General features: G+C 43.5%; 1 protein-coding gene across 5 annotated transcripts in view; it reads right to left on the reverse strand.

Moving 5' to 3' along the window:
- LOC124791610 (AP-1 complex subunit gamma-1) overlaps positions 1-1214 on the reverse strand; it is a 177979-nt gene extending 176765 nt beyond the window's left edge. For 2 of the 5 annotated variants that reach the window (XM_047257874.1, XM_047257872.1), the window contains exons 1-2: positions 1096-1208; positions 597-705 (exon numbers count right to left, since the gene is read on the reverse strand). In XM_047257874.1, coding sequence (XP_047113830.1) covers positions 597-616 — 20 coding nt within the window. In that variant the 5' untranslated portion in view covers positions 617-705; positions 1096-1208. Of the gene's footprint in view, positions 1-466; positions 554-596; positions 706-1095 lie in introns of all 5 variants that reach the window. The other 3 variants (XM_047257877.1, XM_047257876.1, XM_047257875.1) reach the window with 3 other exon arrangements.
- Between the last annotated feature and the right edge of the window lie 18311 nt (positions 1215-19525).

Genomic DNA, 19525 nt, shown 5'->3' on the forward strand with positions numbered 1-19525 from the left:
AAACTCATAGTAATAAAGTATCCAAGATATCAAAAGAGTAAAAACTTTAATCACCTTAAGACAAAGGCTTACACTACACACCATCAACACAGCAAAACTTAAGTATACAGACATCTTTCAAGAACATTTTTCCTTGTTTCTGTGACCAGTAACACTAAGATGTTACTTCACGTCCCTCACAGCTGTTCTCATTATTGGCATAATCTTCGATCATACAACAGTCTTGCACTGTTCACACTACGCAACTAGTATGGTTAGCAAATCTAGTCACTCCTTACTTACCACAACCAATTACATCCCATACATGTACACACATTACATACATATTTAACTGTTTTCAAACTGCTGTGCAAAAGTGCTATTTGTTAGTACCAAGGCCCACATGCAATACATTCACTGGCATGCATATCACACATTGCTTGTTAAAACAAAGCTGGCCATCACAAGACCTGTCAATACAAATTACCTAATTCAGTCATATGGAAGAGTATTTTCTTTCAATCCAAAGATGGAAGCAACTGTGTTTGAGTGCATCAACCAAATAACCTCCACCCTACAAAATAATAATATTCGTTAATATTTCTGTCTATGATTACCCATGGTCAGAGGTATTCATGTTTCCTCTTCAGAATGTGTACAAGGGGTGGTGGTGGTGATGATGATGAAACGGTATCTGCGGTAACAGCACAGACAGATGCAAGATGCCTGGGTAATACATGAAAAATTACAGTGAATATTCACAAAGTCTGCCTGTGACTAAACAAGCATGAATTGTAATACGTCTTTAATGACGGAATTCAAAACAATGTGCTGGAGCTATCAAACCTAACGAATGTTTACATTAGCAAGACAAACAGCCTGTACCGCAATGTACTTTCCAGTCCGCACAAAGCAAGTATTTTCTCATGCTCGTACTTAACAGAAAGCGACAGGACGGTAGGCTGACATAAGCTCGGTTTTTATTTAACCGATAAAAACATTCTTAAACAGGCATATCTTTACAAGAAGTCGCCTGCAATGACAGCTTATCGCTCATTACTTCATAATAAAAACATACGTCTTTTCCTAACTTCCACTTGTAACGGCAACACTTACTGTTAACAATGTATGTATAGTTGTACTAGTAACCACACTTCAAGGCAACTTTTCACAGATCATTCCTCCGGTCTCAGCTGGTCTAACCACTAACCACATACACAAGATGGCAGTCACTCCCAGTGACGTAGTCCTAAACAACACACTGTGTGTATAGACATCTTAGCATGAAAGTATTTTACTACAGTTTACAGCACAATATGGCATTCAAAAATATGCGTCTACATTTATAATTGTAATAGAAATTAAGACTTCGCAAATTCAATATTTTTGTTGACTAAAGTTGTCCTGACACTTTCAAGTGTGACCTATCTTCCACAGAAGCGTCTTACGTAGTATCAAGCGAAGGTGTGCGTAGCGCTTTTTCTGCATGGATGCAGGAAACTGTAGTTTCAAAAATCGAATGTTTATATCAACATGACAAACAGCATGTAATGGGTTGTATTTTCAAGTCCGTACAGAGCAAGTGTTATCCCACGCTCTTAACGGTGCTTCAAAGAATGCGACCGGACGGTAGGCTGAAATAAGCTCAAATTTTATTTAACAGATAAAAATATTTTTGAATGTCCGCATGTTCCACGAGAAGTCGCCTGCAGTGACATCTTATCGAGGCTGGGGAACAAGCCCTTGAATCTGTTATACAATGCTAAAACAAAACAAAAATGACTATAATGGCATGAACGGGAAGTCTGTTACGGAGCACTTCATACTATGTACCTGAAATGCAAAGCCTCCCGCGTCCGAAGTCAATACTAGTTCTTGACAAGAGGTATCTTACCTCCTGTTCAACTCCGGAGGTAGAATGCCAGGTTCCGTCTCGTAATACGCCCACATCACGAACTTCTTTCTTACACGCGCAGACTACATTGAATGAACCCCACTGCTATTCCAACGTTTAGCAGATTACCGATTTATCGTCTATCGCTTATCAGTATACTCTTTTATCTCTGTTATCTACCTCACAGCTGAAACAGGTGTCCGTACAAGGTAGAAAGAAGAACGCAGGAATCGCGAAGTGCATTATGTTGTTCAATCGCATCGTGTCCACACATCGCAGCAAATACACATCGGAAAAAGCAACCATCAACTCATAACACAATACACCTGTTTGCAACGAATCATCGAACCTAACAAAGCTTCAAACTATGGGCAAAACATCGAAATTTTAATCACTGTTTTGTATGAGTAATTATTCAGATAGTAAGTAAAGCACTGAATCATCATAGCCACAAGTACACATTATAAAGTACGATAAATTTATAGTGATAATTTAACTATTGTAATGCTGCAGTTACGCAGTGTAGTTCAGAGAACGAGCGAATGCTTGGCTGTAGACCTTCATACGATGATTTTTAACGCGTATCTCACGCATTCTGTTTCTCATCGTATTGAATCCGACGTGTGCGTGAACGCGTCCATGCGTGTGTGTGTGCGTGTGTGTGTGCTATATCCGTCGGTAGCGTCAGTAGATAAACGTGGTAGCGTCTTGTTTAAGCAACTGCTGTAGTGCTCTCCAAAAATTTTTGTGGTCACAACGGCAAAGTTAAATCAGGATAGCTTAAATGAGATTTGAAAGTCACTTTTCGAACTTCAGATTGCTGTAAGAAGCATTTTTGTGCTACTTAAATTGACTGAATGAAACCTGCATTTTCCACAAGCTTATTGTCACTGCTACCTTGATGAGTTATTATCATCGTAACTTTCCCCCTTTTCTCTTTACTGTTGCATCCAGTAAAAAAGGTCTACCGATTACAAACGTGATGATTTCCTTTCATGCACAGCGTGATAAACATTATATTGATTCAGATTTCTATACTCCGAAAGGAATTTCTTTTCCCATGGGTAATTCTATTCATTATCAGCAAGGCACTCATTCTTAACATCGCTTTATGCGTGAACTGTTTACGTTCTCTCGTAAGAAAATATCTCATCAGAACGGAGCAAAATACGAATCTGCTGGACCATTATTATCGATGTCGAACGGGTGAAGCGACATAAGCCGACGCAGTGGTGAGTATAATTTGTGCTCAATAGGAACAAATCACTATATGGAAAAATGATGATGGCGTCCTCTTGGGTAAAATATTCCGGAGGTTAAATAGTCCCCCATTCGGATCTCCGGGCGGGGACTACTCAGGAGGATGTTATCGGGAGAAAGAAAACTGGCGTTCTACGGATCGGAGCGTGGAATGTCAGATCCCTTAATCGGGCAGGTAGGTTAGAAAATTTAAAAAGGGAAATGGATAGGTTAAAGTTGGATATAGTGGGAATTAGTGAAGTTCGGTGGCAGGAGAAACAAGACTTTTGGTCAGGTGAATACAGGGTTATGAATACTAAATCAAATAGGGGTAATGCAGGAGTAGGTTTAATAATGAATAAAACAATAGGACTGCGGGTAAGCTACTACAAACAGCACAGCAAACGCATTGTTGTGGCTAAGATAGACACGAAGCCCACGCCTACGACAGTAGTACAAGTCTATATGCCAACTAGCTCTGCAGATGACGAAGAAATTGAAGAAATGTATGATGAAATAAAAGAAATTATTCAGATAGTGAAGGGAGACGAAAATTTAATAGTCATGGGTGACTGGAATTCGGTAGTAGGAAAAGGGAGAGAAGGAAACATAGTAGGTGAATATGGATTGGGGATAAGAAATGAAAAAGGAAGCCGCCTGGTGGAATTTTGCACAGAGCACAACTTAATCATGCACAGAGCACAACTGAATCATAGCTAACACTTGGTACAAGAATCTTAAAAGAAGGTTGTATACATGGAAGAAGCCTGGAGATACTGACAGGTTTCAGATAGATTATATAATGGTAAGACAGAGATTTAGGAACCAGGTTTTAAATTGTAAGACATTTCCAGAGGCAGATGTGGACTCTGACCACAATCTATTGGTTATGAACTGTAGATTAAAACTGAAGAAACTGCAAAAAGCTAGAAATTTAAGCAGACAGGACCTGGATAAACTGAAAGAACCAGAAGTTGTAGAGAGTTTCAGAGAGAGCATTAGGGAACGACGATCAAGAACGGGTGAAAGCGATACACTAGAAGAAGAATGGGTAGCTTTGAGGGATGAAGTAGTGAAGGCAGCAGAGGGTCAAGTAGGTAAAAAGACAAGGGCTAGTAGAAATCGTTGGGTGATAGAAGAAATATTGAATTTAATTTACGAAAGGAGAACATATAAAAATGCAGTAAATGAAGCAGGCAACAAGCAATACAAACGTCTCAAAAATGAGATCGACAGGAAGTGCAAAATGGCTAAGCAGGGATGGCTAGAGGACAAATGTAAGAATGTAGAGGCTTATCTCACTAGGGGTAAGCTAGATACTGCCTACAGGAAAATTAAAAAGACCTTTGGAGAAAAGAGAACGACTTGTATGCATATGAAGAGCCCATATGGAAATCCAGTTCTAAGCAAAGAAGGGAAAGCAGAAAGGTGGAAGGAGTATATATAGAGGGTCTATACAAGGGCGATGTACTTGAGCGCAATGTTATAGAAATGGAAGAGGATGTGGATGAAGATGAAATGGGAGATATGATACTGCGTGAAGAGTTTGATACAGCACTGAAAGACCTAAGTCGAAACAAGGCCCCGGGAGTAGACAACATTCCATTAGGACTACTGACAGTCTTGGGAGAGCCAGTCCTAACAAAACTCTACCATCTGGTGAGCAAAATGTATGAGACAGGCGAAATACCCTCAGACTTCAAGAAGAATATAATAATTCCAATCCCAAAGAAAGCAGGTGCTGACAGATGTGAAAATTACCGAACTATCAGTTTAATAAGTCACGGCTGCAAAATACTAACGCGAATTCTTTACAGACGAATGGAGAAACTGGTAGAAGCCGACCTTGGGGAAGATCAATTTGGATTCCGCATAAATATGGGAACACGTGAGGCAATACTGACCCTACGACTTATCTTAGAAGCTAGATTACGGAAAGGCAAACCCACGTTTCTAGCATTTGCAGACTTTGCGAAAGCTTTTGACAATGTTGACTGGAATACTCTCTTTCAAATTCTGAAGGTGGCAGGGGTAAATACAGGGAGCGAAAGGCTATTTACAATTTGTATAGAAACCAAATGGCAGTTATAAGAGTCGAGAAACACGAAAGGGAAGCAGTAGTTGGGAGGGGAGTGAGACAGGGTTGTAGCCTATCCCCGATGTTATTCAATCTGTGTATTGAGCAAGCAGTGAAGGAAACAAAAGAAAAATTGGGAGTAGGTATTGAAATCCATGGAGAAGACTAAAAACTTTGAGGTTCGCCGATGACATTGTAATTCTGTCAGAGACAGCAAAGGACTTGGAAGAGCAGTTGAAGGGAATGAACAGCAAAACGAGGATAATGGAATGTAGTCCAATTAAGTCGGGTGATGCTGAGGGAATTAGATTAGGAAATGAGACACTTCAAGTAGTAAAGGAGTTTTGCTATTTGGGGAGCAAAATAACTGATGATGGTCGAAGTAGAGAGGATATAAAATGGAGACGCAATGGCAAGGAAAGCATTTCCGAAGAAGAGAAATTTGTTAACATTGAGTATAGATTTAAGTGTCAGGAGGTCGTTTCTGAAAGTATTTGTATGGAGTATGCCATGTATGGAAGTGAAACATGGATGATAAATAGTTTGGACAAGAAGAGAATAGAAGCTTTCGAAATGTGGTGCTACAGAAGCATGCTGAATATTAGATGGGTAGATCACATAACTATTGAGGAGGTACCGAGTAGGACTGAGGAGAAGAGGAGTTTGTGGCTCAACTTGGCTAGAAGAAGGGATTGGTCGGTAGGACATGTTCTGAGGCATCAAGGGATCACCAATTTAGTATTGGAGGGCAGCGTGGAGGGTAAAAATCGTAGACGGAGACCAAGAGATGAATACACTAAGCAGATTCAGATGGATGTAGGCTGCAGTACGTACTGGGAGATGAAGAAGCTTGCACAGGATAGAGTTGCATGGAGAGCTGCATCAAACCAGTCTCAGGACTGAGGACAACAACAACAACAGGGACGAATCAGTTACCGATAACGTGGAGAGAAAGAACCGAGACACGAAGCCAAAGATTCTGTGTGAAAACCATGACTAAGATACCAGGTCTTAGTCGACGTAGCCAGTCAGCCAGAATTCTTATGGTAACAGATTCCCATACAACGTAGACCATCCCGAACCACTCTACGAAAAATGCAGATTTCTTAAATAGATTCTTACACTTGGATGGAAGAGTAGATAATATCTTAAATACACTGTGCATCAATAAGATCATCTATTAGTGGTTCCACAGCAAATGATGCAATTACATTCGCGACAACTGATTTCGTTTTAGTCTGAGAGCAGGGTGAGTAGCGTGTCAGTGATGCAACACAACAAATTATACATCTATTGTGCATCTCAATGTGATATGCAAATGTAGCTACATGTCTTGCAAGTTTTTCCCATGTCTATAGATCACAGAGGGGAGTACTGGAACCAACTATATATTAATTGTAGCACAGGACTTAATGCACGCCAAAGTCCGAACGCTGCACATTTTTGACAGTATCTCGAATCCTACGAGTTTCTGATAAAATCCGAGTTATTTACAGAACTTGAGGCTTGACATTACTTAAATTTTACATAAAACGAAGCACAATCCCAACATTCTTCAGATTCATCCAATATTTGAAATAACGAAAATTTATCAAGTGTTCTGGAGGATCGCATCCTGTAATTTCAGAAGATACGTTTAAAAATTACGGGAAAAAAACAAAGACACGCTGCATAAGAAGAAAATCTGCGACATTTTATGCATCCTGAAGGATATTTGGGGACACAAGGACAATTTGAGTAATAAGGGACTTTAGCGGAAAACGTAGGACGAATGGGAACCCTCGATTTAATACAAAATGCCACTACAAATCTCTAGTTATAGCTAATATCATTTTTATATGAATCGGCGGTGTATGTTCTTTGGGACATGTCCGAAAGAATACATCACGCATTCATATGACTGATTCGCCTCCCTGGGCAATGACTCCACCACCTTCAGTGCGGATGCACAATTGCGTCCGCCCCCCTCGGGGAATCTGTTAATGTGGAGAGAAAGAGCCGAAACAGGAAGCAGAAGATTCTATGCAAAAGCCATAACAGATGCCAGGTCTCAGACGACGTAGCCAGTCATTAGTAAGAATTCTTATGGTAACAGAATCTCATGCAATGTAGACCTTCCCGAATAACGCCAATAAACATACAGATTCTTCCACGTGGATGGATGAGTAGACAATATCTTAAATACACTGTGCTTCTTTAAAATCATCGATTACTTGTTCCACAGCAAATGAAGCAATTACATTCATGATAATTGATTTCGCTTTAGTCTAAGAGCATGTTGAATAGCGTATCAGTGATGCAAAATGTCAGCATGGAGGACATGGACAGGGATTGCGGATATGTGGCGGCAGGTGGGAGTGTGGGTTGGACAGGGTGCCATAGAGGTCAACGCAACTGCCGAGTAAGCAGGAGATCCTGGATTCGAATCCCAGTTCACCACACGTTTTTACTCCACACAAAGTCCCAATGCAGGTGACATCAATAGTCCCTTTCTTTTCCTTTGCTTTCTCCTCTGCTCCTCTCTGGCTGGACATGGGGGTTGAACCCCTCTACCATCCTCCACACCTACAAATCCATAATCTGTCCCATCCTCTGTTATGCCAGTCCCACCTGGATGTCCGCCCCCCCCCCCCCCCCCAAATTCTGTAAGTCTCTCCAGATGTCGAGCACCATGCACTCTGCCTCGCCTTCCGTATACACCTTCCGTCCCCCACGCGGATCCTCTACAACCTGATTCCTTTCCCCCATCTTCTCCTATTCCTCAAACATATCCGCGTCCTCTACACATCCCGCTACCTTGATCCCCCTCATCCCCTGGTTGCTCCTCTCCTCTCCAACCCCCTCCCTCTGCTGCACCTTCACTGTTGTGTCCCCCCTACCCTCCACATCTACACCCTCCATCCCCTTTCCCAAGGTGGCTTCCGTCGACTCCCCCTCCTGGATGATGCCCTCTCTCCCTCCATTTATCCCTCTTATCCCTCCTATCAACTCTGATCCTCACCCCCTCCCTTCCTCTGTCCTTTTCCTGGGCTCCCTCTGCCCCCCTTCCATCCTGTTTTTTCCCTGCCTACCCTCTCTCTGCCTCCCTCCTCTCCCCCGAGTCCTTCTGCATTCCCTTCCTCTGCCTTTCCCCACTCCCTCTCGTGGCTGCCCTGCCCCCCCCCTTTATGAGTCCTCTGTCGGTCCCCCCACCCCACTTCGTTTTTCCTCTCCTCCCCCCTTTTCCCCCCTCATTTGTCCAGGTCCCTCCCATCTGCCCTTGGCTGTGGTGTGTCATCTTCTTGCCAACTTTTTAGTGCAGTGTTTCAAGTGAGTGTTAAGTGTGGTGCGTCTTTTCCGAAGTGTTGCGAATGGAAATCATACTGTCGCTGGGTATGATTTTTATATCTCTTGCGAATAGAAACCAGATTGTCGCCGTGTTTTTTTAATTGTCTGTCTACTATTTTACTGGTCTGCTTCCTGTGTATTTTATTAGCATCGCCAACCCTTTGTTTTATGTTTTAACTTCCACGATTTTCCACCATTTTACATTTAAGCCACCGTTTTTATCGCCTGCTTTTATTGTTTATTATCTTCTTCTTATGTTTCAGAAATTTTGTAGGCTGAAGAGTGGCATACTAAGCTGCTGCCAGCCCGTCCCCTTTGGAGGAATTGAAACTCAATAAAGGAAAAAAAAAAATCCTCCGCTCCACCTTCAATTTACAGAATATCATTTTTCTCCACATGTCCCATTATCAGTCCTCTGATGATGCAGAACATTATGACTATTGCCCAGCGACAGATTATATAGCGCCCGGTGGCGCTGCGGAAACGTAACACTGTAAGGATCATTGAGGAATCATTACAGCGACGATGAGGATTGCAATCGGGACAATTCACGGACATAAGGAACTTTGGCAGAGAGCAGATTCAAGATACAAAGGAATTAAAGACATTAGTTGCCGCGGGTATTGATTTATATGTATGGGACAAGTTAAAAATTTGTGATGGACTGGGATCCGAACCCGGATCTCCTGCTTACTAGACAGATGCACTGACCTCTACGGCATCTGGACACAGCAGTCACCAAAACCGTACGCTTTTCCCCACTACGCCTCCCGTCAGACCCAAATTCTCAACGTACACCACAAACTACTGATGTAGTGCACTACGTCATTAGCGTGTGGTATGGTCTGATGGGAGGCGTGGTAGGGTAGTCCATGCGGCTGCAGTGACCACTGTGTCCGGAGGCCCGGGTCCAAACCCCTTTCCGGCACAAATTTGCAACTTACCCTGATGATGTAAGTCAATGCCTACTGGCAACTAACATCTTTAATTCCTCTGTATCTTGATTCTTAGTGGCTGTGCCATCAAAGTGGTGTCTGTCCTTTCTTCTGAAAGAAGAAACGTGTCACTTGATCGAATGAATCGCGTTTCTTGTCACAAGAGGTTATGTGTCTGGATATGTTATTATCCGGGCGAACTGCTGCTCAAAGCGTGCATCGCACCTCGCACGCAAGACGGTGACGGCGGTACTACGCTAAGGGAGCATTCATCTGGGCTTCCATGGTTCTTGTGGTAGTAATCTAAGGCACCATGACAGCTGTGGACAACGTAAATGTGGTTGCGGACCACCTACATCCTTCCACGCCTGATGTCTGCCTCGCTTGCGATGGCATCTACCAGCGGGATAAATGTCCGAGCCACAAGTGCCAGAGTAGTTTGAAGAGCATGACAGTGAATTCACTTCCATGTTTTCGCCACCAAATTGGCATGATCTGAACTCGGTAGAACACATTTTGAACACTATCGGGCACCAGCTTATGATACACTGAGCCAAAACGTTGTGACCATCTGCTTAACAGCGTGTTGGCGCAACGTGGAACGGAGTACAGCAGCGATTCTGCGTGCCATGGATTCGACAAGTCATCGATACGTTTCCGGAGGTTGAAATGGCTCAAAGCACTATGGGACTTAACATCTGAGGTCATCAGTCTCCTGGACTTAGAACTACTTAAACCTAACTAACCTAAGGACATCACACACATCCATGCCCGAGGCAGGATTCGAACCTGCGACCGTAGCAGCAGCGCGTTTCCGGACTGAAGTGCCTAGAACCGCTCGGCCACTGCGGCCGGCTGCTTCTGGAGGTATGTGGCGTGAGGTGTCTACGCGCAGGTCGCATAATTCCCCTATTCTATGGACCAGTGGTTCGTGGGTGCGAAACTGATGCCCGATAGCGTCCCAGATGTGTTCCACAAGGTTCAAATCAGGTGAAATTAGTGGCGAAGACATCGAAGTGAGTTCACTACCTATAATGTTCCCCAAACCACTGTGGCTCAATTCTGACCTTGTGATTCGGACAGTCATCCTGTTGGAAGATGCTGTCACAATCGTGGAAGACATCAAGCATGAAGGAAGGCATGCAGGTGGTCCACAATCATGTTTACGCTGTCATAATGCCTTTGATTTCTACCAAAATACCAGCTAGCAAAAAGTCTTCTGAGGCACAAAAAAATTTAATGAAATTCCTGTTATCACTGAAACTTTGGTAACACGGCCCCAGAGTTGGATTTGTGTTAGCATCGCTTGCGAGTTGCCTCTGATTTAAATTGGCTGAGGGAGCTTGTACCAGAAAGTGCAGGAGATTGCGGTAATCCCACTTCGTGACGGGAGAGGTTCTGAGAATAGCGAGTCCATAGATACGACGCTTTAAACGTGAATTTCATTGCGCTTTCTTGTGCTGTAAAGATGGACGCAAGAAACTGTGAGACCTCCTTTAAAAAGACTTTTATGTTAGAATTTAAAATGTTTATAACATGAATTTCAGAGATTTAATTCGTAACTTAATAAATAAAATAAGGCTCAGCCTCCATATGTTTTCGGAGGCAGCAAGACGAGTGCTTGGTATCCTTCCTTCTCTTCTGCATCTGATCTGCCATGTGTAGGCATCTCTTTGTTGTACTGCTGTGACTTAGTTATTAATAATCATATTTGAAGACAGTTTTTACTGTACTCATTACTTTGCCGATCCAGTCATTCTCTCTTAAATTCTGATGTATTCACTTGTCAGTTTCAGACAATTTTTCAGATCAATTATGGAGAATACGCAAAGGAATGATGTGGCTTCCGATTCGCAACTGGCGAGTTTTGTTAACTTGTTTAAAATTCTTCTTTCATTGTACAGACGAACCTGCATCTCTAGTGAGGAAATTCGAACACGTATCACGATTATTACAGCAATGAACGATTATCATATTGGGATTTGTTTAGTTCCGTTAACAGCATTCTGTATTAAGACGGAACACATCAGGAATTTGTGTTTTCGAACAGCTATCTGGAACAACCACTAGCGAGAAGGTAAAACTTTCATCTACAGCTCTAGCAGAAAAGGCTAATTATTTTATTTTATTGACAGGTAACGTACAAAACCCAGCCATCGTCGCCAACAGCTGCTTGATGTCCACACGGGGTCTCATCGCACTGTCGGAGCAGATGGATAACTGCAGAAAAACTAGTTTCTTTCAAAGATTAAGGGAAAAACCACTCCTGTGAAGTACAGCTTACTTTAGTCATGCAGGTGTATCAGATTATTGCGTCATCCTAGATTTCAGAAAGGTGTTCAGCACTGTACTGCTCGCACATTGCCGACTATTAACTAAGATACGATCGTACGGAGCAGCTCTGCAAAAATGTGACTGGCCCGATGAATGTTTGACTAACGGAATCAACTATGTTAGACTGGAGAGGTCATGTTTCACAGAAACGAAAGTAGCTTCGAATATCATCCACGGAAGAGTAATAGTACGGTACCTCTAATGTTCTCAGTAGACATAAACAGTTTATCAGATGGGATCATCAGCACTATGAAATTGTCAGCTGATGATACTATCGTCTACAAAAAGTATCGTCGTTGGACGATCGTAAGGAAATGCAGAAAGACTTGGACGAACTTAGCACTTGGTGTAATAAATGGCAGCTCTCTTTAAAAATAGATAAATGTAAGGTAATCTTCATTGAAAGGGGAAGAACTCGATTACAAGATTAGTGGTGAAGATCTTGAGCACTTCGCAGCCATACACTGGTGGGGAAAACTTAAGGACGAAAGTAAATTTCGCACGGTGTATGACTGCCAGGTAATATTGCTCTATGAAACTTGGATCACACACAGAAATAACTGCTACAGCATAGCTGGGGAGATAAAAAAGAAATACGCAATGAGTCAAACAGAGACCACACTTCTATTCAAAGGCAATAATTATACCGAAGTCAGTGCGATTCATAATACCCTCCTCGGCATTACATAAGACGGGTCACGGTTCTTAATAGGGCGTGTGTTCACCACGGCTGGTAGTGCATGCTTTGCAACGCGCTCTCATGCTCGCCACAAGGTCGGTAAGGAGTTCATGTGGCAGGGCGTTTCATTCCTCCACCAACACTGTTGACAATTGCTGGGTGTTCGTTGGTGCATTTCGACATGCTGCAATATCTCCCCATCGCATCCCACACGTGCTCGACGGGATGTAAGCCGGGGGAGCGGACAGATAGGTCAATCCATTCGCCGAATATCCTCTCGTTGCAAGAGCTCTTCCACAGCCTCTGTTCGACACGGTCGCGCATTATCATACATAAGAATGAAGTCAGGGCACATGGGGGAGGAGTATCGTATCACAATAACGTTGACCAGTGAATGGACCCTGTTCAAAGATTTGGAGGCAGTACTATGCCTCACCACACCCTAAAACCTAGAGTTCCAAAACGGTCATGTTCGCCAATGTTTCTGGGTGCTTTACGTTTTTTCACCTCTCGCCATTTGGGGGTACGTTCAGGATCATTACTCATACTGACTCTCGTCTGATCCGAGAAGGGAACCCGACCCGATTCCTCCTCGGTCCACAGCACGTGGAGCCACCAATGTGCGTCTCTCAACGAACATAATGTACCGGTCGTCGGGCAGAGACTGCCTCCAGGGTGTCTCCATGACGCTGTGGAGCCGGCCGCGGTGGCCGAGCGGTTCTAGGCGCTTCAGTCCGGAACCGCGCGACTGCTACGATCGCAGGTTCGAATCCTGCCTCGGGCATGGATGTGTGTGATGTCCTTAGGTTAGTTAGGTTTAAGGAGTTAAAAGTTCTAGGGGACCGATGACCTCAGATGTTAAGTCCCATAGTGCTCAGAACCATTTTTGACGCTGTGGAGCGTGAGACTGCATGCCTTGCAGCAGTGTTAAATGCGGTGGCACTTCCACTTGCTGTTTGACGTGGATCACTTCCTGCCTGCCGCACAATGGCGCGTCTCGCCTGCTGCCGCAGTTGACCCCGGTCGACCATTTCCTCTCCTTCGGTCAGCAGCGCCTTTAGTTCGGTACGCTACTCATACACTTGAAACAATGCTGTAACTAATACCAAACGCCTGGCCTACACTCGTCACACGTCATCCTATTTCCAGTTTACCGACGATTCTTCCGCGTGTGAAGTCTCCAAATGTTGTCTCAGTGCAATGTTGTAATGAAGAACACCGCCGCAATGTATCGTAACTGCTCGCTGACTCACACACACTGTCTTTCCCGGTTCCTTCGACTGCCTCGTCTTGCGGAGCCAGACCCGTTTGGCTGACTTCACGCCATGAGACATCCAACTTTATGTGCTCCACTGGCAACGCGCTACGTTACTTTATGTATCTCGTCCTTAAGTTTTGCGGAGTAGTGTACAAGTATTGGGTAATGCTTAGAAGAACTATAAAATGGGGCAGTCACTTAAACTCAGTGCTGGGGTGGCGAATGGAAGACTTAGGTTTATTGGAAGGGTTCTAGAAAATACAGTGTATCAGTAAAGGAAATCGCAAAGAACTGTTTTTGTATTTGCATTCTTTATGAAGCAGGCATGGCAATAGACATCGGATGAATTCAAAAACGCGCTGCTCGTATCGTTAACACGTCGGTGTAGCCCATACGAAAACGAGACAGAAATACTCGGGAACTTCATTGGGAATTCCTGGAATAAAGACGACATACTTCTCGCAGAACCATGTTGAGTAAATCTACAGAATATATGAAGAAATCTTCTCAGGTGATCAGCCGACTGGTGCCGACGTCTTGTCGCAACGTTTCGATGAGTTTTATACCCGTCATCTACAAGCGAAAATGATAGGTACAAAACTAAAAGAAACGTTGCCACAAGACGTCGGAAAAAGTAAGCTGATCGCCCGAGAAGAGTTCATCATTGAAATACGCCGAGAATTCTCCCGCCGGAGGTTCGAGTCCTCCCTCGAGCATGGGTGTCTGTGTGTTGTCATTAGCATAAGTTAGTTTAAGTAGTGTGTAAGTCTAGGGAACGATGACCTCAGCAATTTGGTCCCTTAGGAATTCACACATATTTGAACATTTTACGCCGAGAAAAACTGCAATCACATTTACAGAACCTGTATTCGATGAAGACTATGCGACCACCATGCTGCCACCGTCACATATCTGGTATAAAGACCATGAGAATAAAATTAGCGAGATCAGGCCGCGTAAAGGGGCATCCAGACAGTCATTTTTCCCTCCTTCAATACGCGAATAGAAGAGAATAAAAAATGTTGGTACGACGTATCGTATACCTTGCTTGAGGAGTATACACTGAAGAGCCAAATAAACTGATACACGAGCCTAATATCGTGTAGGGCCACCGCGAGCACACAGAAGTGCAGCAACACGGCGTGGCATGGACTCGATTAATGTCTGAAGTAGTGCTGGAGGGAACTGATACCATGAATGCTGCAGAGCTGTCCATAAATCTGTAAGAGTAAGAGGGGGTGGAGATCTCTTCTCAACCGCACTTTGCAAGGCATCCCAGATGTGCTCAACAATGTTCATGCCCGTGGAGTTTGGTGGACAGCGAAGGTGTTTAAACTAAGAAGAGGGTTCCTGGAGCAACTCTGTAACAATTCTGGACGTATAGGGTGTCGCATTGTCCTGCTGGAATTGGAATAGACGCAGGGATCAGACAGGATGCTTACGTAAGTGTCACCTGTCAGAGTCGTACCTACACATTTCAGGGGTCCCGTATCACTCCAACTGCACACGCCCCACACCATCACAGAGCCTCTACCAGCCTGAACAGTCCCCTGCTGACATGCAGGTTCCATGGACTCATGAGGTTGTCTCCATACCCGTACACGTCCATCCGCTCGATACAATTTGAAACGAGACTCGTCTGACCAGGTAACATGTTTCCAGTCATCAACAGCCCAACGTCGGCGTTGACGGCGAGGCGAGGCGTAAAGCTTTGTGTCGTGCTGTCATCGAGGGTACATGAGTGGGCCTTCGGCTCCGAAAGCCCAGATCGATGATGTTTCGTTGAATGGTTCGCATGCTGACACTTGTTGATGGCCCAGCATTGAAATCTGCATGAATTTGCCGGAGGGTTGCACTTCTGTCTCGTTGAACGATTCTCTTCAGTCGTCGTTGGTCCCGTTCTTGCAGGATCTTTTTCAAGCCCCAGCGACGTCGAAGATTTGATGTTTTACCGAATTCCTGATTTTCATGGTACACCCGTGAAATGGTCGTACGGGAATATCCCCATTTTATTACTACCTCGGAGGTGCTGTGTCCCATCGCTCGGGTGCCGACTATAACACCACGTTCAAACTCACTTAAATTTCGATAACCTGCCATTGCAGCAGCAGTAACCGATCTAACAACTGCGCCAGACACTTGTTGTCTTATATAGGCGCTGCCGACTGCAACACCATACTCTGCCTGCTTAAATATCTCTATATTTGAACACGCATGCCTATACCAGTTTCTTTGGCGCTTTAGTGTATATGTGGGTACAGATGTAGGATGGTAACCTCTACGTCGTGGAGGGGCTGGAGGCACTCAGTACAAAATTATTGGCGAGAAAACTGAATGTGTTTGCGACAACGCTCTCGCAGACCTCGGTAAGAACCATTCCGCTCTTCAGATCTCACCAACAATGACAACGGCTTTCGCCATATGATAAACTAAAGTCATATAGCATCTGGAGGGAAGACCATAGGGCTTGGTTCAGTCCCCTAATTGGGAATTTTTTATTTCTCCGAGCCGAATGGCACATTCGTGAGGTGCGGGAGTTGCGACCAGTGCGTATCTGTTAACTTTTACAGGCGATCGTCAACAGCTTTCTGAAACGCAAGGTTGAGTCATCCAGGTGTATGCCTAGAAACTGATTGTTACCAGGCACTTAAACTATGTCAATTTTTTGGAACCTGACGAAGGTCCACTCAGAGATTGAAACTGGTTATTAATAAAGACATACATGAATGTAAGTTACAGTGATGAACGCACATGGAGTCTTAGTATTATACTGGTATTATTGTTCAGTTCCCATTTCTGGCCAACTACTGGCGATGAAAATTTCTTCCGCCGATGAGATTCGACCTGATTACCATTAAATCGAGTGCTACCAAACAACTATGCGTTAGCAGCCTCTTCTAAGGAGGCGGGTGCACTAACTGGTGAATACTGTGGGGGACCACAAGATTCATAAACGTCTTCCTGACAGGAAACTGACAAATCACAGAGTGGCGAACTAATGGAAGAAATTTCGTTTTAGACAATGTTCAATACTGAATGAAGACTCAAAAAACAGAAGACAGATGATTCAGGATGGCAAGTCTCAAAAGGATATGATTACATATGGAGCAACAAGAGCAGTCACCACAAGTAAGCAGCCATTATAAACTACAGATAAATAGAATATGCTAAAATCAAGAAATACAACACTTCATTTATTAGCTCCAGAAACGATAAAAATCCAAATATATAAAAAAAACAAAGATGTTAATAAAGGGAGTGTGAAGACTGTAAATAATGCGTTGAATGTAAACACAAAGACTACTGCTGGCGACACAAAAAAGTGAACAATTCCTAAGCAAGAGAATTTGTGAGGTGTGAAAACTATTAGAGTAAAATAAATCCCGTGTGACCAGGGCCTCCCGTTGCGTAGACCATTCGCAGGGTGCAAGTCTTTCGATTTGACGCCACTTCAGCGACTTGCGTGTCGATGGGGATGAAATGATGATGATTAGGACAACACAACACCCAGTCCCAGAGCAGAGAAAATCTCCGACCCATGCGGGAATCGAACCCGGGCCCTTAGGATTGACATTCTGTCGCGCTGACCACTTTTTTTTTTTCGTAGTTGATCGTTGTGTTTGGTCGTTGCGGACGTCACATGACATCCGTTAAAGTTCGTTGGTTGATCCTTCCACTCAGTTTTTTATTACAGAGGCCAACCAGCTCTCTGACCGAACACGCTGAGCTACCGTGCCGGCAACCACTCAGCGACCTTTTTTTTTTTTAATCTCATTTTGTTCGCTTTCGTTCGTTGCATCTGCTCGGGGCGGGAGTCGTAAGACACCCGTTTAAGTTCATCGTTGATCGACTAACTCAGTTACAGAGGGCAGCTAACCCTCTGACCTAACACGCTGAGCTACCGTGCCGGCGCTACCGTGGGCGGACAACTATTAGAGTCATCTGAGTAGAGTTCAGTTGACGACATCGACAAACGAGATCTAGAAAAGAGAATTAAATATTCCACTGGTGTAGTGCACTTATTAAGAGAGGTTTTTCGCTATGTCATTACATATATCCGTCCATTGAGAAATCTGTTGCCATCTGTGAAATGAGCATACATCGGCTACAGGGCGTTCTCACTCAAAGATAATCTTTTCTCCGCGTGTCATAAACGTCAACATCTGCCACATACTAGAAACCAAACCTGCCCGCATTGCAGAGAAGCAGTTCATCTGAAGAAAGTCTTTTCCATATCTCAAACCTAGCCTCGTTGTATCCCATGTTTGTCTAGAGCCGCGATTCTCAACCTTCGTCGCCCCCTCCCCTCCGTCCCCCCCCCCCCTCCTTTCAACGGATCGTGACAACACCAAACGGGGGACACGTGATTCCTGAGAAGAAAAGGAATATGAATTCAAAAATTGCTTAATTTACTGAAAGAATAGGAAAACAAATTACATTCTGAGGTAATAAAAATTTAAAATTCACATTTCCACTGATGTAGTGCACTTATTAATAGGTCAATGTCAATGACTTACACTGTATTTAATAATTAATTTTTCAGTGCTAAGTTGAAACCAAGTTTTTAAATTGTTAATGACATCCTTGGGTTTGGTTTGCAGAGCAAAGTTTTTCGAATGTGGGGTCTAGTATTAGAAATAAACACTGAATTGTTTTTCTATGTTCAACTGAGATTGATATTTTGTCTTCAAAGCAGTCAACGCAGAAAATTGGGTTTCATGAAAGTTCGAAGTTGAAAATTGTAGTAGTATGCGAAATTCTCTTCATCAATACAGCCTCCCCAGAACTCGAAGAGCCATTTATCACTAAACTGTCTTTTCATTTCGCTCCTTGCCATGAAATCTATGAAAAGAATCGATAGACCTTCAGGAGCATTTTCGGGCGCTATCTGTAAGACAGGGACCAATAGAGTGCCACCGATTTAGAGTTTGTCAACGCAGCAGGTCGATTTTTCGAAAGGGAAATAATTTACTTCCCTCGGCAATCTGTAAGATTTGTAACTTTGTAGCTTTAGCTTCAAAATACTCAAAATTCAATGTATGTTTACAAGGTGATTCTTACTAACGTTTAAAAACCTTTGAAACAATGTAAATGATGCAGAGACAAGTAATTCGGTATAAGACACATGGAGAGTTGATGACAAATGTAGAACATGTGACGTACCTCGCCGCATATGCGATGGTTGGGCTTGTCAATCATACCCTCGCCCGTAGGGGTCAGTGCTACACATCACTCCATTAGGGTACTCTGCTTTGGATCTTGCATTATCCGAAGTGACACGGTAGAGTTTGCAGTTGTGGTAATACAAGATACGATGAATCGGTTTACATTTACGAAAGCAGATTAGTCTACCGGAGCGATTTCTAGCACTGCTCACTACCAGCTAGAGTAGTATCGGTTAAGACCAAACTTTACACGTGCGGCGATGTACGTCATCTAGTGAGGTCATATATTCAGCATTTGCCATCCACTTTTAGGGTATTTCTCGGCATTTGCGACCCCGTGTGTCTTATATTACTCGTCCCAGAGTCCTCTACGTCACTTCGGTTTCTTTAAACATTAATAAGAATCATCCTGTATATATAGTCGTCATACGAGGTAAAGGGGAGTGGAAGGGGCGATGAAAATGATAATTAAAAACTGGGTCACGAATACTGAAAGGTTGAGAAACGCTTGTCTAGATGGAAACAGTACCTGCAAACCGGTAAGGAATGTGCTACACACATACTGATGCTTAAGCGCGAAATGCAAGAAACTCAATACATTAATGACATGCGCAAATCCTATGACAGGAGTAAGGGGA

Source organism: Schistocerca piceifrons, chromosome 1 (genome assembly GCF_021461385.2).
Source record: "Schistocerca piceifrons isolate TAMUIC-IGC-003096 chromosome 1, iqSchPice1.1, whole genome shotgun sequence".
Classification (NCBI taxonomy): Eukaryota; Metazoa; Arthropoda; class Insecta; order Orthoptera; family Acrididae; genus Schistocerca; species Schistocerca piceifrons.